Source organism: Labrus mixtus, chromosome 11 (genome assembly GCF_963584025.1).
Source record: "Labrus mixtus chromosome 11, fLabMix1.1, whole genome shotgun sequence".
Lineage (NCBI taxonomy): Eukaryota > Metazoa > Chordata > Actinopteri > Labriformes > Labridae > Labrus > Labrus mixtus.
Window position 1 is genome coordinate 23,622,307 of NC_083622.1, and position 27,218 is coordinate 23,649,524.

Here is a 27,218-nt window from a genome sequence, read left to right on the forward strand (position 1 = left end):
TTGTTGTGAAACGTTTTGTAATTCAAACGTCTTTAACAAAGAAGAGGCATTTAAACTGTCCTCATAGCAGTATAGGGATGAAAGTGTCATAGATAAGCAACTATTAGAAAACCTTGTCCAATTGAAGTAATATTTTTCATTGTACAGTAAACACTGCTACAAAACACATTACCACACTTTAAATATTGATATATTTTTCATATTCTGTTGTGAATAACAACCAGGTGAAGTGACAAGGATAAAGAGTCAACGCAAAATCTGTTGTATTCAAGCATGTTTTAATAAGTGCCTAACTTTGATTTTCTCTTCAATTCTCTGTCAGAATGAAGACATAAATACGCAGATATGCTATAATGGCTAAATGATAAAGTATTATAATTAGGTAAAGCTTACATAGGAGACTTATAAACTACATTCATTATCAAACAATCTAGATGAACATTCAGACACTTGTTGTATGCTTAAATATTTCACATATCTAATTACACTTTGGGACATAAACAAATATACCATATATAGAAAAAAAACATTTAACAAGTCACAGCTAGCATCACCATACCTGTAAAATATAAATATTTAGTTTGCATCACTACATTTCCCTCTTCTAGCATCATTCATTACAGTGCAGACAGACAATTTATTATTGTCGCCCAAGAGTCAGAAGTAGAACTTAATGAATAGATTGTTACACCTTTCTCTTCTTTTGTCTGTTATACAACTACAAACTTTACTTGTTCTATCTGTTTCACACATGATAGTTGTATATAATGTTCTGATAAATAGTTAATGAATACATACCTGAAATCATGATAATATTTCTGTGCATCAATAAGCAAACAGATGTTCAAAGCTTCTAACTTGTTCACATTTGGACACTGCGTCTTTAAGATTGCAGTTTTTTACAAGGCCATTAAGTGAAATATGTCTTCATCATTCATGCTCTGCTTTCTGGGAATTAGCTCTGCCATCCTCATTCGATTTGATATGTATTGCAAAGCATTGCTTCATCACAACTTAACCCTTAAGTTGCTGTTTCTTTTTTTCCTTCCTGATCCTTCCCTTTGCCCTCATTCTCTTCATCATCGTCCTCCTCTTTCCCTCCGTTTGCCGAGGCATCTTCGCGTATGGCTGTATCTTTCTCCTCAAAGTCCAGCTCTGCTTCACTTTTCTCCTCATCATCCTCACTGACCTCTCCATTCACCTTCCTCTCTTCATCTCCTGTGTCTTTGGTTCCCCCCCTTTTGGTTCTGCTTGCATTGTCTTGGTCCTGGCTACTGTTGCTACTGCTGCTCCTTCTGTTATCGTTCTCTATTGTATCGTTATCTGACCGGGTCTTCCCCGGGTCACTGCTGTTTTCGGTCTCCTTCTCTTCCTCCCCCGTGTCTACATCATTAACTTGGTCCTTTCTGCTCTTCTCCCCCTTTCCACTCTCTTTATCTTGCTTCTCTTCGTCTACATTTGTGTCTTGCTCATCCTTTTCACCTTCAGAAGATCTATGGTTTATATCCTTTTCCTCTTCACTATCCTGAGTCTTATCACCGTTACTTTTGGACCTCTGCACCTCGCGCTTCACCTCCTCCTTCTCCTCATCTGTAACCTCCTTTTTTATTTCTTCTTCTACCTCTTTCTCCTCCAATCCCGGAGATGCTTCTACCTCTTTTTCACCCCCCTTTTCACCATTTATGTCCTGGTTTTCCTCATGTTCTTCTTTGCTGACTGAAGCTTCTTCTTCTGTCGTGTTCTTATCAGCAGCCTCCTCCTTTTCCTCTCCTGTCTCCTCTGCGGCTTTTGTATCATCTTCTGCAGGTTTCTGTAATGCAATCACGCCACAGAGACAAATTTATAGCTCTAAATATTTTAAAAGGCATACGGTGTAATGGGATTGTTTACAATTATTCTCTATATGTGACCTACTTGTGAAAAGAGAGACAGCTCTATAAAGAGAGTACAAAATGAATGGAGGGGAAGCAAAAAAAATGTGTACATGTTTTTTGTTAGGAATCTGTTTATGGCATGCTTTTAAATAAGCAAGACATAGTGATGAAACAGCAGCTTCTTATCTTACAACAACTTATTAATTAACATGTTATGGAGGCATAAGGATGTATTTGCAAAAGAGTGGTTCTTAAATGTTAATAAAAACAAATATGCATAATAAATGTGTTATAATGACATATTTTATACATTTGAAAGCATTAAGGAGACAAAACAGTCAAAGGCAGGGTTTGTAATTTTTCGAAAACTAGCATGATTTTGAAAGTAGCTTTCCCTCAGTGCTCCGTCTGCATCCTCCCCCTCCCCTCTGTGCTCCCTCAAAAGCCAGACTCCTCACTTACATGCACGAGCGCCGATGGTCCAGAAGCGGACCTCAGCTCATGCTTTGAGTGTGGGCTCGTGCATGCATGGGGTAGAGAACAAGCAGGGAGACAGGGAGGCTGTGACTGGTTGGTTCATCAGATTGGTACCTCGTGACAGACATTGGTCAAAGTTTTTACAGGCTTACAGCTGCTACAGATGACACATTTTCTTCGTTCCCTTTTCAGAGCACATGAGTTATTAACATCTGTCAGGACCTTAAGACAATTTCAACCAAAATCTTAAATCTGAGAGACCAACCCTGCCTTTAAAATAGGCATTTCAGCACAAAAATAAATATATGCTTAGAATGATTTCTGAGGAGATTTAAAAGAAGTGACAGATTTAGCAAACCAGTTTCCAGCAGGTAGAGAGCCTCAGCTCATTAGGGGTTAGTTGTCTGATATAAGTTGTGTTCAACAGCAGACTAAAACACACGTCATTACGCAATACTTGTTAGGTTTACTGAAAGAAAGAATGAATTAAAAAAAACTGAACAAACATCATTATTTAAGGAAAGGTGTCTGCATTCTTTGATCCCAATCAACAGGTCTCCTTACTAAGATGCCATTGTCTGTACCTTTTAAAAGGTCTATCATGTACACTTAAAGTATGTTTACCTCTTCCACTGACTGCTCCTGAGGGGAGTTGTCCTCAGAGTTTCCATCATCAGCCTTTGATTCCAGCTGATCTGTGAACAGAGAAAATAGAAAGAGCATAATGTTTCTTTAAGAGTGAAGAAACTGCTTACTGGTGCAGTGTGACTGAATGGCATGCGGCTATATCTACGTGTTTCATCCTGATGTGTGATATTGCATCCTATATGGACTTGTTTGGGTTTATATAACATGCAGGTGAATAAACGGTGTCATCTTATTAACATTTAATCTCACATTTGTTTTAAAAAACACAACAAACTATAGTCCAGATATTACAAAACAAAGATGTTAAAAGATAAGAGATCTATGTCACACACTACACGATTTGTGTAATTAAATTCAAAAAAATTCAAGCTACCTCTGCATTAGATTGTGTATTTTACTTTAACATAAAACAATTCAAAATAGGCTCTGTGTGTGCTAATTAAGATTAATTTAAGACAAAGCCCAAATACCATCAACTTTTGTCCACTGTAGCTCTTGTACTTTCACTGGTTTAATATTCCTTTATGTGCTGACTGCTTTGTAAGACTCTCATCCCTGAATTAATCGGTCAAAGCAAATCACATCGTTCTTAGAAATCATAAAACCACTCAGATTAATAAGAGGAGCTCTCATTTTCCTCAAGTAAGTGACTTGTTGAAATTATACATGTGTGAGAGCTCTTGAACAAACACAGCACAAGAGTGACACCTGGTGGTGGAGAGGTAAAAAAAACAACTGAGGACTACTTCAGGCAAGTAAACAACCTCCCCCAGACAATGGAGGAGTGCCAGGGAGAGCAAGAAAACATTTAATAAGCTCAAGAGGAGAAGGCAGGAGGGGACAGCAAGCAAGTCCAGTAAAAAGCTTCAGAATACCAATTTGATACCAGCACATCATTTGTACCAGCAAAAGAATGATCACTACATGTACATTAAGGTAGATGTTTTGCCTTCATTTTTGAATTCTAGCGAATTCTATACCAATCCAATCACACATAGGCTTAAAATATTATATAGAATTTGACCAAAACGTTTATTTTTTTCTTATTATGGACAAATTACTTGTTCATCCATTAAATAGGCTTTTTTGAAATTCATCATTTGTAACATTTTGTTGCAAGCTGCATTCAATATGATTCCAGCCACATAAAGGTTTAGGAATGAATAAAGTACCTCCGACTAGCAGATTGGTTGCGAGAAAAGGAAAACAAAAAAAAACAAAGAAAACATAAATCTAATGAACCATACTCACATTCTGCAAGACTACACAGAACATATCTGTCACAAATCCCCCAGAGGAAACACTCCATTGTCATCATTCCCCATCTGATCTGCAGCACAATGATACTTTGGTTCTTGGGGATTTTAATGAAGACATCATTTACACTAAAAACATGTTTATTTCTATTGAAGGTATCAGCACTACAAGGCATGTTTGCCGGACTGCAAAATGAACACACTTTTTATTTATTTAAAGTTTTCATGTGTCCATCAAAAGCCTCTGAGTAATTAACCTAAAACATCATAAGAGGAATACAACTCCACGCTCTGATAAACAACATAATTACACACTTGTTTTTTGAAGCATCGGATGAGACTGAAATTTCCAATCAGAACTAAGCGCCAAACGAGTGCAGGAAAAAAAAAAAGAAAGAAGAAGAGAACAGTGTAATTAATATCTTTAATATTAGTTTCCCTTTCCATACACACAGTTAAAGAAGAAAAATGACTCCAGTACAGATTAGAGGAGTTTATGGAGACATTTAATGCATTTCAAATGCAAAACTGATTGAAGTTTAGCTATGGTGGGAGATGAAACGTTATGGTAATAATAACGGACCTCTTTAAGAATATTTTATGGAAATCGCCGCATTCATTAAGAGCAGTGAGGGCTGAGCGATGAAGTGTAAGCAGTAAGCAGTGGATGAGTCTCTGCGACTCTAAACATCCTAACGTGATTTGAGGATGAGGCATCGGCTCATGAGAATGCTTAATCAAATTAAACACAATATTTAGAATCGCGCCTTCTTTGCTCCTTGCTCTTCATTACAGCCTATAGATTTGGGTTCTAGGTTTGCAAAAGGATCAGACTGTTTTTGAGTATATGCGTGCAAGTGTCATACATGTATGGGTCGTCTTTACTATCAGATGAAACACACTCACATTTCAGCGGTGTTACAACATCTCATCTCAGTATGAGCTAAAACAAGAATGCATGTGTAAGTGTGTATAATTACTCATATGAATGGCTTTTGCTTCCGTCCTTGTGAAAGTTGAAGTTATAAATGACTGTTGTTTCACCGAACTGTAATAAAACTCAACCACAGATGAAGTGATAGCAGAGAGTGAACTAAAACAACCTCCCACTCCTCAACAAACAGACTCCATCTCTCCCATTAGAGCTAAACAAACACATATATATGGCTTTACTGCTGCAGGAATTTAGTTTCAGGGGCCTGCTCTGTAAAACAAAAAGCAGGCTGTTTGTGATCTCTAGATACACAGAGTTGCACAATATTGTGCTGCATTGCTTTGATCTGTGTTTCCATTTGATGTGCTCATCCAATTCCAGTAACCCCAACACGCCAGGGGAATCCAGAGCGCAGTTTAAACCAGGTAACATGATGTAAATACTATTCAATGAAATATGTATAGAGTACATTCATCAACGTGATAAATAAAACAATGATCTGTATCGCAGGAGAGACAACTGCTCTCAGATGAACCCTGAATCTGTACTGTGTCAACACAGTGCAAGCTACCAGACGAGTCTTCATGTTCATTTCTTCTGCAGAACACAAGGTTATGTCACTAATTATCTTATATTCATACAAACTGTAAAGTTTGAAAAATAAACGTTTTCACTGTCATAGTGATGTTGTGATGTGCATTAAGACAGTGTTTTCTTTGCAGAGTCAGAGCGTGCAATCATTCCTTGCAAGAATCTAATATCATGTTTTAAAGTTATTCCACTCCTCCAGGGCGCATTTCTGAGTAAAAGCCATCCAGTGTAATCATGTTCTTGACTCCAGAGGAAAGCTGTTTCCGACTAGAGCATGAATGCATTTTGTCTTCATATAAATGGAAGCACAGACAGGTAAATGAGGATGTATGTTTCTGTTAACAGCCTCGGAGTCAGTGTTCTGGAGAATCTGCTGCTTTTAATGTTGTGCAAGCCATTCATTTAATGATTCTCAGGAAGCGTCTCATCATCATTTTTCTAGCGTAAGAAGATAGGCGTTATCAGTATTACACTTCGGGGAAAAGAGGTGAGAATAAATCTAAATAATGTTGAATCCTAGTCTGCTGATTTTTTTAAAAAGCATATTCAATTTGGAAAATTTTAAATCTCAAAACAAAAATATCACAATAATTAAAATATTCTCTTTTGTACTGCACTTTTTGCCCTTCTAATGAGCATAACACCAGGAGAGTATTGGTGTCTAGCCATTACCTTTTCTACTAGTAGTAATAATGAGTATTAAGTTAACCAGAGTAGGCTGTAAAGCAGGGGTGGGCAACTGGCGGCCCAGGGGCCACATGCGGCCCCCATCAACCCTCAACGTGGCCCTCAGGTCAATTTTTACATATCAATTAATTGGAAAAATTAAGAAAACATGACAAAATCTGCCATGAAATCATGAAAACCAGAAATATGTCCATAATAATATTTGATCACTGGTATATATTGAGTTAAATTTGAGACATAATTGACTGTAATCGTTTTTTGTATGCTACAATTTGGCACTCTGGCAGTGAGAATTAAATGAATGTGGCCCTTGCTGTGAACGAAGTTGCCCATCCCTGCTGTAAAGCCAACGCAGTGCTTGAAAGGAAAGACTGCTGAACAAAATCATGCCTCATATCACCACAGATTAGTACAATGCACTTTTTTATTGCATCATTTCTTTCTGCTGCTATGCACCATAAGGCAATCTGGCGTTATGGACTCTGACAGGTTAACACCTGCCTCACAAGCATTCTGGGTAGATATGTACTTGGAAATGCTTTGTATGCCACAGTCAATATGATTGCAGCACTTTGTGGTACCGGATCTTTCTGTTCCTTCAAAGCCACTTCAACAAAAATCAATCCCTGAATGTTAGAGGCTGTAGCTCTAAATAAATACAAATCACAGTTTTTTCGAACATAGTGTATTCATGTAAGAAAAGCGAAGTGAGGAAAAATCGTTGACATGCTCCACAGGCCAATTTCACTTTAAGTGGATTAGCAGTGGAGAGTAACATACACACTCGTGTCTTGATCACACCTTATATATCACCATATACAGTACAGTATACAGCTTATCTTCACCCAGCTGATGGAACCCACTCAGCTGATTTACACTCAGGCAGAGTAATGGCAGGGTGTAAAACAACATGGGTAGTAACTCTTAATTGTAATTATGAAATGTTGCAGCTCAGCATGTGTGCCACAGTCACTGACAGAGGTCCTTGTTAAAACATTTAAAGACTGTACGACCAGTCACCATAGAAAAGCGCCAGCTCGTACAGAGTTTATAGTAATGTGAGGACCACAAATACAATCCGCTGTAGTGAGAAATCTAATGACTGAACATTGTGTTTGTTCATGTGGCACTGTCTCTATAACATACAATATGTTTATTCGATTTATATGGCACAAAAAAATACTATAATCGTAGCAAAAATCAGGTTGAGTATTTTTTTTTGTATATTGCACTATATCACAGATCAGAAACTTCCAACACGATGCTCGCAAACTTAGTGAAAAAGAGTGAATCAGAATTTGTAAAACAAGTGGTACATCATTCATTCCACAAACAAGGTTCAGTTTAAGTTTAACAAGGAGCACAGCAAATGGTCATACGAGGACTTATGTGGCTTTGGATGACATTTACACTGAAAAGTGTCTATTTCTTACAAATATATCTTCTTTAAATCCAACATTGTTCTTAGATTGCAATTCGTTGTCACTCTTTGACCCCATTCAATGTTTAACGTCTCTAAAAATAAAAGAATGACATCATTAATTTTTCCTAATTTAAAGGGGACTACTAAGTAAACATAAAATAAACATGATGAGATGTTCTCAATGTCCTGTACACATGTTGTACACATCAGCGTTCTTTGGGGTCAATTTGACCCCAGGCTGAATAACCCTTGTGTGTTCTTTTTTTTAAATCAAGAAATGTTATGTGTTTCCTTGCTGATGTTCTGATGATGATGTTCTGATTTACAATAAAAATCCTTCTAAATCTTTGAAATTGTTTGTTTTTCCTGTGGGTCAAATTGACCCAGAACATTATATATGTTATTATTCTTGATAACAGAATTTTTTTTTTATTCCAAATGTTATAGATAACAGAAATATGTACTTAAATATGAAATAATATAAAGCCATTAAAACACCATAAATATATCTCTTTCAAAGTGAGATTCTATAGTGATCTGCATATTTCTCCATAGTCGTGTAACAGGTATTCTGAATGTATAAGGGACGTGGGGCATGTTTTATCCAAAGGGATTTTCAGATAGTCAACAAACAAACATAAAGTACCTGACACATAAACGTGGGTAACCATTTTAATTATAATCATTTTCTCGAGGTTTAAATTGCTGGGGTCAAATTGACCCCAATGACAAAAGATGTCAGTAAATGTGTAGGTGACAGGAGGGTGAAAAGCCTCCCTTCAATGAGCAGATTGGACACTGGCTAAAATGTCGTCATCATCATCATCATCTTGTGTGCTTTGTACAAGATTACAGCTCGTCCTATATTGTGTTTAAGAAGAATAAATACAGCAGTAATGTCCCCTGTGATCGTCTTTTCTTATTAGTAATCCTTTGCATTGATGTTTTCTCTCCAGGACGCATCACACTAAATGGATTCTGAACTGTATATCTTAGTGGCAGACTTTTCCTGTAAATACAATCCTTCTTATCTACAATGCGTGCAGCTCTGTGCTTAGATAGCTTTGACATTAAATCAGAGGAAAGCTCTGCTTAACAGTGTAGCACTCAGACAGGCAGAGTCATATTTATAAAGGTCATGGCTTCAGTGAAATAATTTCATCTTCAAAATCATTGGTGGAGTTTGTTCTCTCTCAGTGTTCCTACAGTTGCCTGAAACCATACCATCCTGTGTCCTTATGACATAAAAGTTGTATTCCTGCCTAACTATAGCAATGTGACTAAGTGTAAAATTCATTTTTTTCATCTGTTTCAATGAAGGAAGACCAGAAATGATTACACAGACATTTACGAGTCTCCCTACACATTATTCCACTACAAATCTTTTTGGTTGGATATTTTCTTATTCTAAAATGCAACTTGCCACACGGTTTATTTGATCACTTTGACATACCCTGAGCAGTATAATTTAGAATTAAACAGTTACTAAGTGACAGGATTGTATAACATTTACTGCATGTAAACCGACCGTGATGAACACAAAGTACTTTGTCTGTCAACACAGCACTTTAAGATGCCCTCTGAAGCCCAGCTCCAATGCATGTCAACACAAATATTCCATATTTACTTTTGCCTCCCTGTTTGAATGTCAGAGCTGTTTCAGTGTCAAGCCTGATTTAAACCCTACATATGCTGACTCCTATCACAACTCCTCCACACCAGCTCAACCAGCTCAAACAAAAAAAATAAAAAATACAAGAAACAGAATACCAGCTAGATTAGAGGTGACAGAAATGACGAAAATTTGTGTCACCTAAGTTGTCACATGTTAACCTAACCCTATACTTTAGATGTCACAGCCAGCACTGTTGTATGTCACAGCTGAAACACTTGTTAGCAGATTAATGTGACAGATTAGTACAGCCACCCCACTCTTTAATCCAGTAATCCTGCATCAAAGGGTCATGAAGAACCTTTTTCTGCCGAAGTGAAAAGGGAGAGATTAAAAGGAGGTGAAGAATGAGTGAAGGAAGGATTGGGAAAGGTGTTTCCGTGTTTTCTGAAATGTGACACAAAAATGTTCATAAAAAAACAGGCTGCACATAACCCACACGTGAATATTTTTAACCCAGTGTTCACTTTCTTAGAACTTGGCAAGGAGAAAAAAAAAACTTGCTTGAAATGTTGCAATTTCTCATCCGTTGCTGCTGAGCTCAAGACACACAGCCTCTTTGTGCACATGTCTCCTGCCTCCTGACGCTGTTTTGAACCCTGTTCCATTCTGACAGGAATTAGAGATACATATGCTAACAAGGCTAATTCCCCAAGGCAGCATCACATTTTATGACACCAGAGGCAGAAGGTTGATCTGGATGGCTTGTGCATGTGGAAAGGCACGCAGAAACACACACACACACACACACACATGCGTATATAAGCAGCAGTCTACCTGTCTTCACGTTTAATTTGCAAAGTACATGATATTTTGGGAATTTGACCTTTTGAAATGATTTGATTTTTTTCCTAAAAATACTTACTTAAAACTTCCTTGACCTCAAACCTTCCTACGTTAAAAAATAGGAGGACGGGACATAATGTGGATCTATCATGTAATAGAAATTAAAATGGCTCCTGTCACATTAAAAGATCGAGCTTAGTACATGAAAAGCAAGTTTTATATGGAAGTCCTGACAGTTTGAGACTCACCGTCAACAGACTTAGGCATGTGAACTAAATGCAAGATGAACCTGACTGAAATATTGAAAATGTAAAATGACTATAAAACCATAGGTGACGCTTTGCTAGAAGCAGAAACTTCAGGAGTCATATGAAATAAGGGTGATAAGATTCAACTACTCAGTGATATTCCTTGGTGGTAGGGTGGACAGAGCATTTGTACCATAGGGAATCCTTCAGCAATCTCAGCTGGTAGCCCAGGGTCACAAGCGTTCCACCCCTGTATGCCTCGCCTGAGTGGGGCAGCAAAGACTAACTAAGCCTTCACTGGTGACAAGCTTCCTACTGCACGCTCTTGTCAGCAACAACCACCTTGACCTGGTCTCAGCTGCCATGGCTATCTCTGCTGTGATACCCATCCTGATCATACTGAAGAAAGCTACAGTGGATCTGTAATTATCTGGACTTGCTGGAAGATTTTTTGAGCGATTTTTTTTTCTGTGTTGCTCTGTTTTAAGGTCATTTTCAAAATATCTCCCAGGATAAATGTGATTTGATGTCATTTAAAAATGATGGCTGTCAGCATTAACTAGTTAATTGCAATTCATTAATGTCTGAAATGAATGCATTGATTTATTTTGATCACGGTTAATCACGTTATTTTGTCTCTTTTGGGACAATATATTTTTCATCAATTGAATAAACTCTCCTTTTTATTCCCCCCTCCTCTAATGCTGTTTTTGAGTGGAGCGAAGGAAAGAAATGGTTTCGGGTTATTTGAATAGTCATAGAAGTCTATCACCACAGTCATATCATCCTCCTCTAGAATGCAGTTTTTTTCCCACTCAATTAATGGGCTTAGTCCACAACAATTACAAAATGAAACACACACAACAACAAATATGAACATGAAGATACTACATCGCGTGATGGAGTGAGGTGCTTCAGAATATCAGTGTTAAAATTCAAACTGCTATAATTATTTCCCTGTTTTTAATAAGGGGAGCGATTTCCAGATTTGTCAGGTATTCATCATGTACAGAGTCGACTTTGAAGGTATACATCATTTTGCAAATCAAAAGCTCACAATAGTGTGTTCCCTTCCTTCAGAGAGGTATATACAGTATGTTGGTGTCTAAAAATAATCAATCAGAAAACCCTTTAAGCAGACCCCCTCATTATTCCCTTTCTGTTGTGCCCCCCCCCCCCCCTCCTCTCCTCTTGTCCACCCCTTTTTCTCTGTCTGTCTGTCCTCCTTGAAGTACAAGGTTCTTTTGTTGATTTTTTAGATTTGCAATTTGGCCCCAGCAAGGGGCAAAGGCAAGTCAAATTCTGCTCTGATGACTTTAAATGGAGAGATTATCTAAATGAAAGGCAATTATCCAAACCCCACCCTCCCCTCTAACCTTCCACATCTCAAGGCCTTCTTTTCACATCATGCTGCACCATCTCAGGCTATTCATCATGTGCACTCCTCGATTTGACTTGTATTCTTTTATTCATCTTTTCTCTTTTCTGTACTGTTATTTCCTTCATCGTCTCAACCATTTGTTCCATTTTCTGTAACTCTTATATTTTTCTCTCTCCTTATATCCTATGTCCCCTATTCTGTCAAAACTTTCCTCTTTTCCCATCTCTTTTTTTCTTTCTCCTGCTCCTCTTCAAAATGTTTCCCTCATTCTCAAGGGAGCCATTAACAGAACTGGTCACAAAGGAGAGAAACAACACTGATAAACATCCTATTTCTATTTCGGGGTTAGCAACAGTTAATTAGTTAGCCACAGCCTGAGTGTGATTGTGTTTCAGAAAGCTAAAGCTAACACTGGCTAAATGGGAACAAAAATTCCCCTATAAATAATAATAATAAATAAAGTATGTGGGTCACGATAAAACAGGCAATGTGTCTTGTTGGTTAAGTCTTTGAAGCCAAATGTCTTTGTTATAGCGAGTTCAAATTCATTCCATGACCTTTACTGCATGACTTGTCGCGCTGCCTCCCCCTTGTCTCTGCTGTCACTCACTGCTGTGTTCACTCTAATGAAGCAGAAAAGTCAGAAGCTTTACAATAAACCAGACAGAAACTGCTGGAGTTATCCTCAGTCTGCTTCCCAGCAGCTGATAGACAGTGAATAATGGGGCTGGCATACACACACACACTAAAACCGACCGTCCTGTCACAACAGAGTCCGAACAGAGCAGAGAGGGAGAATCTCCAGTTACAGGGTCACTCTGTCTTATTTGTCTCCTCTATTCTCTCACTCTCTCCATCATTTCCTTGTTTGTCTCAATGCCTGTCTCGGTGTATTTGTAATAAGATGACACCTTTATAATAATCCTTTGTTTTCACTCCAATGTTCCAGCACACCAGATATCAACAGTGTGGGTTTCATGCTGTGCTCTTTCCACAGCAGCTGCCAGTCTGACAACTTTTTTTTGGATGCGTTCCCTTTGGCACCAGAATGGGATGTGTTTACCTCATAACCAGTCAGGGCAGGATTTCCCAAGAGGGAGAATAATACACACAAAACAGAAAAACTCCACGCTGTCAGTACATCACTATACAAAAGTGATAAAAACACTGTGTTTGTAGTGAGAAGCTAAGCTAGACAACATAAGGACAACGCTAAATTTAGCAGCTAACAGGTATGGACTGAATTTGTTAGTCAGCCAACGTACAACTAGGAATTCAGAACTCACAAACGTTAAGTCATAAACTGTAAATAAGAACAGCACATAGCCTCTAGCTTCAAACTCTTCTTTTATGGAAACTACATCAAACCTGCATCCTCCCTGATGACCAGCAGGAAGTGACCACAGTGGTTGCAAAAAATGTCAGAGTATAAAACCTGATACTAAAATGATTGATTATCTCAGTAAATATTCGTAATGAGTGTCTGATCTCAGTGCTAGACACAACTAAGCCTGAAACTCCCAGGTTTCATGGCTCATTTCATGGTTCACTTAAAGAGCCCATATTATGCCCTTTTTGGGGTTCATATATTTAATCTATGTACTAAAGTATGTTCACAATAGCTAAAGTTCGAAAAAAGTGTCTGTTTTCATGTACTGCCGCTCCATGCACCAGCTCGCTTCTGACTCTCTCTCTCTAAGGCTCTGAAGTGCCCACTTTCAGAGTCCCCACATGTGCCAAGTCTGATCTGATTGGTCGGCCTGTCGGCTCTGCCATAATTGGTCAGTCGCTCAGCCACTCTGGCTCCGAGGGCCGGGGAGCAAAAACATTAGCACCTTAGCACTACTGTGCTATCTCAGGCTGCGGCATATCGTGGGCGTGCTACAGAAGTTAACGGGCGTGCACATGAGCTGCTGGGCTTGCCACAACGAGCCAATGGGCTTAGATCAGTGATCTCACACTGACAAGACGTCACACTGGCAAAATTTTTTAGAGGGGGGCTAGAACCGAGCGTTACATGCGGCTAATGCTGCAGCTAACAGGAGGACGTAGGAGAAGCTGTGTTTCCGCGGACTTTGAATTTTTGCAAATAGATGTGCCTAAACATGCACAGGACATTTGGAAAACACACTAAAGAGCATATAAAACCAGAAAAAGCATAATATGGGACCTTTAAGTTCACAACCATAAACTAGAGATTTGTAATTTTAGCCTTACTCGTATAGTAGTCCGAAATGGTGCACAATTCTCGACAACCTTGTTATTCATAGCATGGACCACAGAACCAGTATGGCTAGTAGGGCCAGACTAAAGACAGTAAATATTAATAGAAGTGGCGTCACCCATCTGTTACAGCAGGCTCATTGGCAGCAACGGTCATGCTAGAATTCCTGTCTCAGCCTAACTTTCAGTCAAACTAACGACAGGCTAAGAGCTGAAGAGGGTCAGAGCCTCCTGACAAACAGCTTCACTGCAACAGCTGTCAATTAGGTCAGGCTCGCGCCTTACTATGCACAACATGTATCGTCAGTGTATGTCCATGAGGACATGAACTAATCAGACCAAAATTGATTTTATAATTTCTGATGTAAAAACAGGCATTTTTGAATAGGGTGTGTATATGACTTCCACTCTTCTTCGACTAGTTCTGAATACATTTTGTGGTCCATGATTCATAGTGTATTTTATCATAAAATCTAATTTCTAATTCGGCGCACATAAGGACATGTTCAGAATGATCATTTTAAGAAATATGAGAACATCACAATTTTTCTGCAACATCAGCCTTTCTCAGGGCACATGAGCATAAATGCTTCCAGGTGCTTTATATGTTGTGTTTTGTGTTGCACAGCTGGAATCTTAATCTTACACTGCTAGTTTACCTGTATCATCTCCACCTGGCATGGTGTGAGCAAGCCACAGGCTTGTTTTTATTGAAAACTTTTATTGAGTTTGGCCCATTTGAAAAAAGAAAGCTTTCCCTTTTTTAATCTGGCTTCTTTAGTGCCTTCTTTGTTCTTTTTATTATCCATCTTTCTCATGTGAAGCTGATGTTGAAGTGAAAAGAAATCTGATCTATTTAACCAGTTGTGAAAATTACCTTACTCTAACTTAACATATTACGTCAGTAAACATTTCCATAATGACTCTTCTACAACACAGCATGATGGGCATTTCGTAAATAATGGTCCCATTTAGAGTTAAATGGACAATAAGGCAGGGTACTATTTAGGGTGTGGCTACCTGCAATTGACACATCCCTACCACAGTGACATGTATACCTCTACAGAGATGTATCAATGTGTATCTATCTATTGAGCATCGAAAGGAAGGTTCACATACATATAGGTGACATGACAGAGGATATGTCCCCTTCTACTAATCGATGATCACAGCATTTTTTTGTTATAGATAAGAGATAAATTAAAATAAATCATGAAGTTTTTACTTTTGGCAAACATCAACCTAGTGTAGTTTCCAGAACATCTGTTCAGCACCATGGACAGAGACCGGCTCACAATGCCATACAATGAGAGCAGTGACAAACGGCTAAATCCAGATTTTCAGCTGGACAAATAACAGAAATAATTGTTACGTAAACATGACAGCACTTGAAAAAGACTTTGTAGGTCAAACAGTGAAGGGTGCACAAGATTTGATATGCTCTCTAAAGCCATTCAAACCATCCTGCCTGATGCCTGATCTTGTTTTCTGAGCTGTCTGTCTGTTAATTTAATCTTTGGTCAATGTCACCCAAGGGGACCAATAATGCAACATGTTTTTTTTCTCTGCCGGTAATGCGACATGCCACACGATCTGATGTTCAGAGCAGGATTCTGAGGGTGAAATTACAGGTTTCAAAAGCACACATGTTCACGCAGACAAAGACATCACGCACACACATCCCCCATCCCTCTCTTTTTGATGCAAAATGCCAGCTCCCCTGAACCAAAGACACAATTCTCCACGCTCCTCTGGGCTTCTGCTGTCAACTCTGCTGCCAGACTAGGAAACAGGCAACATCTATCATGAGCCACAGGATGACGTAACTAAGTACTGCAGAAGTCCTTACATAAAGGTCAGAAGCAGTCTAAGGGAAAATCATCATCCCTTTTACTGGAAACTTGAAACTGAAAACTGAGATGGGGAGAAAGATGCTCACTATTCCCTCTAATGTTGTTATACATCATTCAGTACTTTCATAAAAACTGTTTTCCATGAATGCTTTACAAAATCTGTTTGTGTTCAAGGGCTACACAAAAAAAAAAACATCTTAATGTTCAGAGGCTCACCAGCTGACAATGTGCACAAAAGTAGCTGAAATCCAGAGTTTGTCCAGGACAATACATTGTACTGATTGTGAACCCAGAGGATGATGTAATGTGTTTCTTGTTATAGAAGTAAATGTCATCATTCTAGACCTACTTTCAACACGTCTTGCTACATGTTAATGTAGAGCAACAGTGCCACTGTGTGGACATTTAATACAGCAGCAGGTTACGTAAGATTTCATAGGCCATGCATTACATCATATATCTTTATGTTTTATAATCCTGACTGTGTCAAAGCCCTGTTTGTGTCTCATGTTTAAAATACTATTTATGGGAGATGACAATTCAGACACTCAGACATTAAAGGGCCATATTACACTTAAAGTAAGATTATGTGACATGAGGATGAGAAGAAGAATCTTTGTAGCCAGAAACTCTTTCTCATAAATGCACCCAAATCCTTAGACCTACTGTAAATATAACTGCTTTTGTTTGTTGAAAATACATTAAAAACTAGTGTTTAGAAGGTCTCTAAATCCTTTAATATATATAAGATAAACAAGATTGTAAATGGACTTGAGCTTGAAAAGTGTTTTTCTAATCTTCTGACTACTCTGTCACTCCTACCGAGTGGCCATCAGAAGTAACTAATCCCATTCATACACATTCATACTCCGCTGACGAATCAGTTAGAGCAATTTGGGGTTAAGTGTCTTGCCCAAGGACACATCAGACATGTGGCTACAGAAGCTGGGAATCAAACCCCCAACCTTCAGGTTGAGAGACGACCGACTCTACCAACTGAGCCACAGTCGCCGCTGTAACCTGTTGTTATTTTTTATCTACACCACATAATTCCACAAATCTCTTTAAAAGCTTTATATGCGATTTTTTCATCCAGCAGATGTCGCCCTTGAGCACCAGCATGAAACCAAAACAACTTGCGGTGCATTGTTGTGTTAGCATGCTAATGCTAGCGATCTTTAGTATGCTCGTATCTTCACACTGCATGTAAATTTACCTGAAATGAGCGTGATCTAGAAACACAGTTAAGCAGTGAGCACAGTATGTTATTCTTCTTTTCTCTAGTCCCTCAATTAAACAACTTTTATACGCGAGGGGAGGAGTCAGCCGGCCGTCCTGACGATGTTAACAAACTGAAGATAGGACTCTGAAAACATCACAGACAGTGGGACTCGGGTGTTACACCCATTGTAGACAGTCATGACTCACAGAGTTATTTTCAGAGGATATACTTGATTTCTATTATATTTAAGTGTGAAAAATCACATATAAAGACTTTAATCTACACATTACACCGACAAACACAAGTTAAAAAAAATAAAAAACCAGGAAATTCAAACCCATGCTTTTGGAGCTGTTTGGATTGGAATCAGCAAGTTTAAACTTAGTGCTTCTTAGTGCATGTTAAAGGGATTAGCCCAACTTCAACCTCTATAATTAAAATACTAAGTTGCTACTGCTAATACGACACGTACTTTTACCGTTATTACGAACATTGTAGCTATAAATCACATTCATTTTTATTGTTATTGAGTAAGGTCTGCTTGTCCCTATCCTTCTTCCTGCATCTCCATCTATCCCTTTTTTCAAGCCCAGCACAGCTTCAGCAGATGGCTGTTCATCATGAGTCTTGTTCTGCCTCCTAAAGGAAGTCTTCTCTTGCCACTGTAACTTTGCTCATGATGGACTACTGTTGTCTTGAAATGACATTTGCTATGAATTGACACTATACAAATAAAGATTGATTGACTGATCTTATTCAGACTGTTGTGTGTGCTTCTGCATTACCATTATCAGCGATGCTGAGGGTCATGCTCTGTCCACTCCTCTTCTTCCTCAGGGAGAAGAGTCTGGCCTGAGAGATGTCTCTGACAATGGAGGACAGATGCTCCTTGTTGTTGCTTGTGTGGCCTGGAGGAGAGGCCTTGGAGTCTCCATCTCCACTATCGCTGCACATGACTGTAGACTTAGCCTGGAGAAGACAGAGGTTTAGTTCAGTTGATGAGACAGCGACAGACCAAGAGTAAAGTTACATAAATATATACATATGAAATATATACATACTTTTAATGAAGACATTAAAAGGCACAAACAGTGTCTCTGATTCTTGGCTTCTGTTAACCGAAAGTTTTTCCTTGAATTTTGGAATGAATGTCAAAATAACTGCAACTCTACATCTTCTCTCCGTCTACCAATCCTTTAACTTTAAGCTACTTAATGATCGAATAAATGTTATACATTGTTTTAATTTTCTGTTTCATCCAGAATACTTAACAAATGATTCATCTGTTGAATGTCTTCTTTCAGTTTTAAGATATAAGAAAATATGTATACATCCAAAAATTCCATCTTAAGTCACAAACATCTCTTACATTTCCATTTTGCTTGGAGAATCTGTAGATGGGCGGTAGAGAGTAAGCTTTCATTCTATAAACAGAACAGACAATAATAACTTTTACTTCAATGTATGTATTATATAAAGCGTTTGCTTTACACAGGTGATTCATGAACACACCTAAAATGTGTCATGCAAAGTAAACCACAAACAATGACTCTGATTACAGTTACTTGATCAATCAATATATACCTAATACGGTATAAAAATACGCCTGTTTAAGTGTTTCTCTAAGATTTTAAAATCTGGAAAACTACAAAGCGTTTTCTCATGTTCAAGTGGAAGACTGAATAAACATTGTTGTCATTAATCTACATGAAACACTAAAGGAGGAAAGGTAAAACATGCAGCACATTTTTCATTTGCATAACAGTCGATGGAGCTAAGGGATGAAGGCTCAGGAGATATGTAAGAAGATTTTTGCCCTGGAGGAGTATAATTACTTTCCTCACTGGAACACACCAACTCAAACTGAGAGGTTTCCAAGAACAAGCCCTGGTAGCCATAGTATTTTATTTGAAAGTTTCCACAACTCTTCAAGAATAGCAACAGAATTTACAAACTAAAGGATACCTTTGATGTGTATTCGTACTCATTAGTGTTACTCTTTAATGAGAAGATTTAAGCTGCTCCATATTTAGTATATGTTTAAGGAATTTAATATATACTGTTCGGGTCCAGTTCGACCTGTTTGGACATTTGACAGCAGTAAAAAAAAGCACTAGCACTAAATCTTATCGTTTTAGCCTGAAATTTGATGACTGTCAAAAATATCTAATTTACCACATACCAATTAATTTAGATAGTAGGCTACATATTAGTTCAAGACACTGAACAGGTATATTTTTCTAACTTATTACTAGCTATGCAGGCCTTATTCTTTGCTTAGATTTGAGTTTTTGCAGTTTGGTGGTTTTTGGGAATCTTGAAATCGTGCATCTGTAAATGCCATGTCTGTGTGTATTTTTATGGGACAGTAGTGGGAGAGCCATCAGTGACCATCACACTGTCATGAGAGCTGGTTGCGTTCACACCACATGTGCCCATGGTTCCTGCAGAAACAGGCACCTGATGGTCTTTGATGGGTCATGGAGGACGCTCAAAACAGTGAAAAAGTAAAAACGGCACAGGAATGGTGCACAAATGGAACAAGGGTCATATAGAGGTCAAGGGTGCTGTGACACTGCCGGGATATCTGAACCTGCAAGCACAAGCACATGTTCTTCAACTTTTTTGGTAGTTTTCAGTAAAATATATTTAAACCATTATGGGTGGTTTTCATATTTATTATTGGCTTGTGATAGGAAAAAAAAGGAAATATTAATCTCAAAGAAATATACAGTACGCACACTAAACCCAATAATGGGCTTGAAAATGATGTGTTTCTCAACACATTCAAAGGGTATTTTCAAGGATGAAAAACAGTTTACTTTATTTAAAAAATTATATTTCTTTAAGATAATATCACATAAAAAATCGAGTCCAGTCTAATATATTTTCTTGGTGCAGTGCTTACCCATTGACCCTCCTCGTCTCTCTGGGTTTGGTGAAAAGTAGATCACCGTATGGCAATTTCTTAAACCTCTCTCTCCCCACAGCCACATAGAGCTGCCTGCTCTCCAGATGATTCCCATCAGTCACCTGGTGGCCTTCATAGGTGTACAGACTAGAAAACAGACGCAGAGTCAACGCTTTAATAGTTTCAAAGATGTAATTGTGTCAGTTTGTGCCCTATTGGATTAGGCAGATATCCTCCCATAATCACAATTGTAGCAATTTTTTTTAGACAGTTTAAACATAATCCAACATTTACTCATTAATCATTCTCGTGTCATTAATCATTCTCATGTCATTAATCATTCTCATGTCATTAATCACATGAGCAAAGATGATCATTGGTGCAGACATTTTTAACAGGAAGCTTTTTCATTTAGATGAAAATGTATGCAGCAAGGTGCTGGAAAGTCCTATGAGAGCATCGCTACACTGACAGAACATATGGTGGGAGTTTGAAGCTTCTGTCATCTTTTGCTGTTCAGTTTTTTTTTATGTTTTGCATAGAAAGAGAATCATAACGTAAGGGGAAATATAAGCTGTCCATATGTGCAGTGAAAGCACATTTTGTACCTACGAACTCCGCCCAGGACTCTCAAACCCATCTTCTCTGTGATCATCTCAAGTATTTTGTCGAACTGGCTGAGCATCCTCTGGTGGATTAACAGTCTCATGGCAGGGTTCAAGACATCACCATTTGCTACCACACTGAGTACAGAAAATACACAATGGTTAAAGCCAAACATTTTTGTCCATTTTTGTAATTTACTATTACAATTCCCTTTAAATTGAAGTCTATGCTCTGAGATTAGGAGTCCTTACAGTAACTGTAATTCGGATTTGCACATCAACAACAGACTGAGAGAGTTTCCATTTCTATTTTAAATAATACTCAAAGGATAACTGCACACATCCTTCTACGAGCACGTCTGTACACTTCGCACACAGAATCAACAGGTTAAAGAGGCACTTACAATATTGTACATGGCTCTTTGAGGGGCTTCAGGAATCGAGCTGACACGATGATCCGATTTGGTGGCAGCGGTTTGGCCTGAGAGATAAAGAAAAAGAAGAAAAACAGGGGAGATTTAAAACAAACGATGCTTTTAAAATTGGGGATATTGGTTATCAGTTGTTTGTTGTCTTGGTATCAGTTTGTTGCAATGTACATTTTCGCCACTAGATGCCCCTAAATCCTGCACACTCGTCCTTAATAAAAAACTCTTGTTGCCCAGTGGAAGACGTAAAACAACAGACCTTCCTTCGGGAACTATGCTAAAACTGGAATCAACAATTAAGCTAGCAGCTAAACAAACAACTTGAGTGTACCTGTCCTGTGCCAGGGAAGGGAAGGGTACTTCTGTAGACCCTCTAGAGACATAACAGTTTTAAGCATCAGTGCCATTATGAGAACTAACAGTAAAAAAATAAAAATATATCCCCTTTTCTCTTGCTGCAAGATTATTTTAGTAAACGGCACAACATAAACAGGATTATGAGACATCAAAGCCTTGAGGGAGAGATTACGCCCTTTTGTTCACGTCAAATAATAAAGTCCTTCACCCTTGTGACAGCAAAAGAATGAGCCCTTGGTAATCCTTTGAGGTTGGGAGGTTGAATAGAGTGAGCACTGCAGGTTTCGTCCTATAGCACCTGCTAACCCACTGTCATTCTCAGACTACCATTTGACTCCTTTGAGGGAGAGAAAGAGAGATACTGAGGAGGTATATTAGAAGTCCTCTGGGGTTTTTGAGCGTGGCTTGGCAACCAAGGTTTGAAGGCTAGAAATAGGATTTGAAAAGTTACTTCATAAAACAAGGTTCAGGATGTGACCTGAGGTATTCAATAATCCAGCAGAGACACACTGGCTGCAAAAAAAATACTACAACGGGGTACTTCTAAGTAACCGCTCAAGCTGAAATAATAAAAACAAAGCAAATGCTGACTATTAAAAATGACAAAGATTCAAAGAGTGGATTGTTATGCTCTTGCATGCAGATATCATTTTAAAGAAGCAGATATTAGTTTAAGAGATGAATAAAAGCCATGCCATCGCTTAACTCCAACCTCGCCTATGATGTTACTACGCTGTACCATTTAGGAATGGAAGTTGTGGTTGGAAGTCCTTTATCACTAACCAATGCCGACACTTGCAGACCCATAAATTATATGGTCATCAGACTATCATCAGCTATATCATCATCAGACAAAAGTAGATGTGTTCGGAGAATGAGCATGTATTGAAGAACGCAAGCCTGTAAAAAAACTAAAACCACTAAGGCGGTACATGGATCTGTCCCCGGGGAGTATTAGTAAGCATTTTTCTTTTTACTTTTCATTGACAGGTAGTTTTTTTTACAAACAAACAGCATGACTTTGTGCTTTAATTGTGCTAAGCTAACACAGCAGTATGCAAAATAATGAATGCTAATGAAGAGGAGGTATCTTTAATTTGAAATCAATACTTAGGAAATTAAATTAACTTGCAATGCAATTCATTTTGAACCCAATTTCTCTTATTTCTTCTCTCCTCTCAACAATAGATTTATCAGTGGAGACGCCTAACAGAAGAGTTGTTCCCTCACCCTGAGTCTTCACCCCCTTGGTTGCTGAAAGCTCCAGCTTCCTCGACCCCCACTCTTCCCACCCTACCATGACCATTTAGCCTATTACAAATAAAAACTACATTTTATACAAAACAGTGGCTGGGTTTTGTAGGTGTACACTGTTGCTTGGGAGGAACATTGAGCTTAAATAAAAAAAGGTAGGGTCAATGTTAAAAAGAAAGAAACAAAAGTAGGTGACCTTGTTTTATTAAAAAAGGAAGCATGCCATATTGAAAAATACACCAGACAAACCTTCGCTGATTTGCCCATCAAATAATGCTCTAGAATCAATAAGCACAAGAAATAACTTGCCCTCCATCCAGCCAGCAAAGAGTTCTCATCATTAATTGACACAATCAGGCAGGTTAAGAAGGGTATTGAGGGGGAAGCAGGGTCCTTGTGAAGTTAATTGGCTCTCATTATGCTCCTCACAAAATCACAGCAGCAACAAGAAGTCCTTAAGGCTATTGCTCAGAAAAAGGCTTCTTGCTATCCAGTGATAGGACAACATCAAGACAGCAGAGAATAGTGTCTGATTATGTCTGTATGATTAACATGTCACAGAAAATAGAGGCAGGACACATACAGATAATATACTTAGGTTTTAGCCAGGGACAAAAGTCATAGGCAAATCAAATGTAAATGGGCTGTGTGCTGCCTTCACGGGGAACTTTTATGACAAAAATTGTTTAACATGTAAACAACTTATTTTGAAAGAAGACCTGCAGTTGACTTCCAAGATACATGAGCCTGTGGACTACCTGACTCTAAGCTGTTCTTGTTTTGGCCGCTACTTCATAGCTGGTGATTAAAGATGCATTGAAAGGCCGGGATGATTATGATCCAAAAATCAATAATGCATGGCCACTGAGACGCCAACAAAGTGATTCTTCACAGAGAACAATGGAGAGCAATGCTCAACATTACACCTTGCTTAAATGATCTTTCTAAAAACCTTCACACTGCAGGTGGGGGCAGGAGTGCAGAGGTGATGTTTTCAAATCCACGTGTGTATTGCACATAGTGGCACTTCAAGAGTATTGCCCCTGAACAGATGCACTGAAAACACAGCAGGTGAGGGGTTTCATAAGATCTCTATAACTTGATTTTAAACAATGCTTAAAATAGAAGTAATGTGCATTATTGAGGTATATATTCTGGCCCATAAAACCACAACAGAACATAAACAGTGGAACTCCAGATGAACAAACAAACATGTCCGATGTGTTTGGGTTCTTGTAACTTACACACACTTCTTGTATCTTCCTACAAATTTAAAAGACCAGGAGGCGGAGAGGAACCTGAGAATCTTTTTGGCAAGATCATATAAGTGTGTGCTATACCCCAAGACTGCCTGGATGATGGACAGGACCATGTAAATTATGTAAACAAGTTCCATCACTGCAGATTGTATTAGAGTGCTGCCAAAGATTATACAGATATTGGGTTATTCCAGGCAGCTCTATTCCTCTTTATTCATTTTTATACATTGCTTCTTTTTTATGTCTCTTCTTAAATTCCAACATTTGACTTAATGACACAGCTCCTTTAGTGATTCATCTTTGATCTGGTTCAAGTCTCAAAGAAAATACAGCTACAGCTACTACACTGCTTTTTTTTACTGCATGCAACCAAGAGTGTTTACACTTCTTGACTGACTTCTCTAAACAATGATTTTCTATTTTTAAAAAAGTGAAACTGAGAATTCTTTTTACTTTACCAGCACTTTCCACTTACCTGAATTGGTAGAGTCTGCATCAGTCTCTTCTTTCTTGAGCCAATCTGTAGATAACTGGAGGCAAACCATAAAGTCAATAGGGGTATTTTGTAACATCCTCAAATTGTATCTTATTTCATCAAGTACTTATTTGAATTATTATCTTGGGTTTTCTTGATGCTAGCTGTGCTGCAACAACCAATTCAAAATTAATACCGTAGCCTTCCTCTTATTTAAGCATATATTAGTTAAAACATAATACCAGCCATGCTTTGGTAGAAACGTATTAACTTAAAGTATGTGGCTGGCAAGGCAATAGTGGATTTTTAATATAAAAAGTGCGTTTATTTTTCCATCAGCTCTGCAGCAGATCACGCCAGACATATCTCACAGGCAATTTACTGATCTTACTGTAATGAAGAAGCATGCCAGCTTACAACTCAATGGCTATAATACATTGTCACTGCTTCCAGCACTTCCAACTTCTCCACCACTGCATTCTATGAATAAACCAGTTGCACAAAGCTCATTATCTGCAGTAGGCTATAAATCCGCTTATTTATAGGCCCGGGTAACGCACATTTACAAGTGCTGATCGCATCTGCCCCATGCTGTGACTTAGCATGTTTACTTGTTTATTCTTTTAACACCAGACCAAACGAAAAGGTCCGTCGTAAAAGCTTAAAATGATGCATGTACATGGGTTATGACTAACACTGCCCGTGGCAAAATTCAGAGTGTGCAAAATACTTTTATTGAGACTTGAATTAGTTAGAAAGTCCCAGCTGACAAGCATGCATGTATGCAGACTACACCTGCACTTACAGAGGTATCTGGTATAATGTACCAGTATTAACGCATATGCTGTTATTTTTTTCTCTTTGAACAAATATTTGAAACGTATTTTTAAAAATGACAAATGTTAGCTTGTTCTTACTCCATCCTTTTGAATCTCTCCCTCCCAGCAGCCACGTATTGCTCCCCGGTCTGAAGGCTATCGAGGCAGTCCACTTTGTGCCCTCCTCTCGGTGTATAGATGTTTCTCACCGCTCCAAACGGGGCTTGTATCCCGCCAGTCACCTCTTTGAGTAAGGTCTCAAAGTTTGACACCCTCTTTTGGTTTATCACAAGCCGTCGTGCCTCGTAGTAAGGATCCCCATTGCGGAACATGAAAATGTTCTTCACGACCGGCTGGGACAGAAAGTTTGGCTTCTCCGAGCTCATAGTTGTGCGTAAAAACCAGGTGGGCGCGCGACGCGGAAGATCTTTGTTATAATAATCTTAAAACAGACTGATCCCAATTGCGAGATAAAGGCTTATAGGCCATTATAATGACATTAAGAGCTCGCCCATCCAGGAACCACGTTTAGGGTTGAGAAGAGCTGGACGTGGCACGCAGATCTTCGAGAAGGTCAGCAGAGGGAACACGAGGGTGTCCGGCACAATGATAGGCTACTATTTGTGCGTTAATGACTAATTAAAAAATAAAACCACATACACGGAAAAGCTGATCCTCGGCGTCAAACGTGAAAACTGTCCATCATTTTTGTAGAATCTATGTCGACTATACGGAGGAAATGTTGCAGAGTGTTCCAGTTCGTGTCCACCGTTACGCAGCAGCAGGTGATGTTAAGAGCCAAACTGGTTTCTGTAGTATACCCCGATGTCAGCTGGGTATCATGGGAGCTCATCTGTTGGGATGTATCTATGGGAACAAGCCGCTGTTCTCTCATCTATTACCAGGGACAGTACACATTCGCAATCAACAGGTAAATCATTAACCAATGTTAAAAAAAAATACCCTTATTTGATTAAGCGCACTGCCGTGGTGCTAGGTACATAAACAGGTACACAACGAGCTCTGTGACTTTAAAATGTGTGTGTTTGTAAGACACGGACGCTGTAAACTCTTCAACAGCCACATGAGAGAGTTAATTGGGCAACAAGAGACCAATTGCACACCCGCTGTTGCCGGTGACATCCCGAATGTGGGACTAAAAACATGTTTGTTTTGTGTATTATTTGTGTGTTGCGGGACAACAGGGTGATCTTTACCCTTTTTCCTTTTGCATAATATTGTCAAGTGGCACGTGTTTTGTTGTAGCAATTAAAATGGAAATCCATAATAGCATACAAAAGTCTGATTTTTATTTTAAAAAAAAAGAGTAATGTAGCCTTAATGAGTTCATAATAAATGAAATGTTATGTATTTGCTTTACGCAATATTTCTCTCTCAAATAAAGCAATACAACTTTCACAGCCTACATAGAATTCTGTGATTTATCATAATAAAAAGTCCAATGACTAAAACCCTCATATAGCCTACATCAAAATTCACCTCAGTGTCGCCATGGCCTCTTTTATCAACAGAAGCGATATTTGGGCATTTTGTGTGATATTGTATTTAAAGCCATGAAGGGCCAAAAGCATCGGCAGAACGTCCATATGATATAAATGACAAAGTCATTAAAAATATAATGTCACCTACGACCAATTCGCAGGCCACAATGCAGACCTTAAACTTGCACATCATCTATCTAATACTGCTAAATCTTCCTGAAGTGTGATTCTCCGTTTTGTCCACCTGATGGGGCTGTTGTTGCCTATTTTATGTGAACGAAGAGGAAAATCGGAAGCAGCTGCAGAAATAGACTATAATTTATTAATTTTTGCA

General features: G+C 38.6%; 1 protein-coding gene across 1 annotated transcript; it reads right to left on the reverse strand.

Annotated features, from left to right (window-relative positions):
* LOC132984248 (doublecortin domain-containing protein 2-like) lies at positions 1-26,278 on the reverse strand. The gene is made up of 9 exons (XM_061050989.1): positions 25,482-26,278; positions 24,565-24,619; positions 21,196-21,272; positions 20,795-20,929; positions 20,184-20,333; positions 18,645-18,699; positions 18,061-18,244; positions 2,976-3,046; positions 1-1,810 (listed from the first exon to the last, which is right to left on the reverse strand). The coding sequence occupies exons 1-9, from the start codon at positions 25,766-25,768 to the stop codon at positions 1,022-1,024; spliced, it is 1,803 nt and encodes a 600-aa protein (XP_060906972.1). The 5' UTR covers positions 25,769-26,278; the 3' UTR covers positions 1-1,021.
* Between the last annotated feature and the right edge of the window lie 940 nt (positions 26,279-27,218).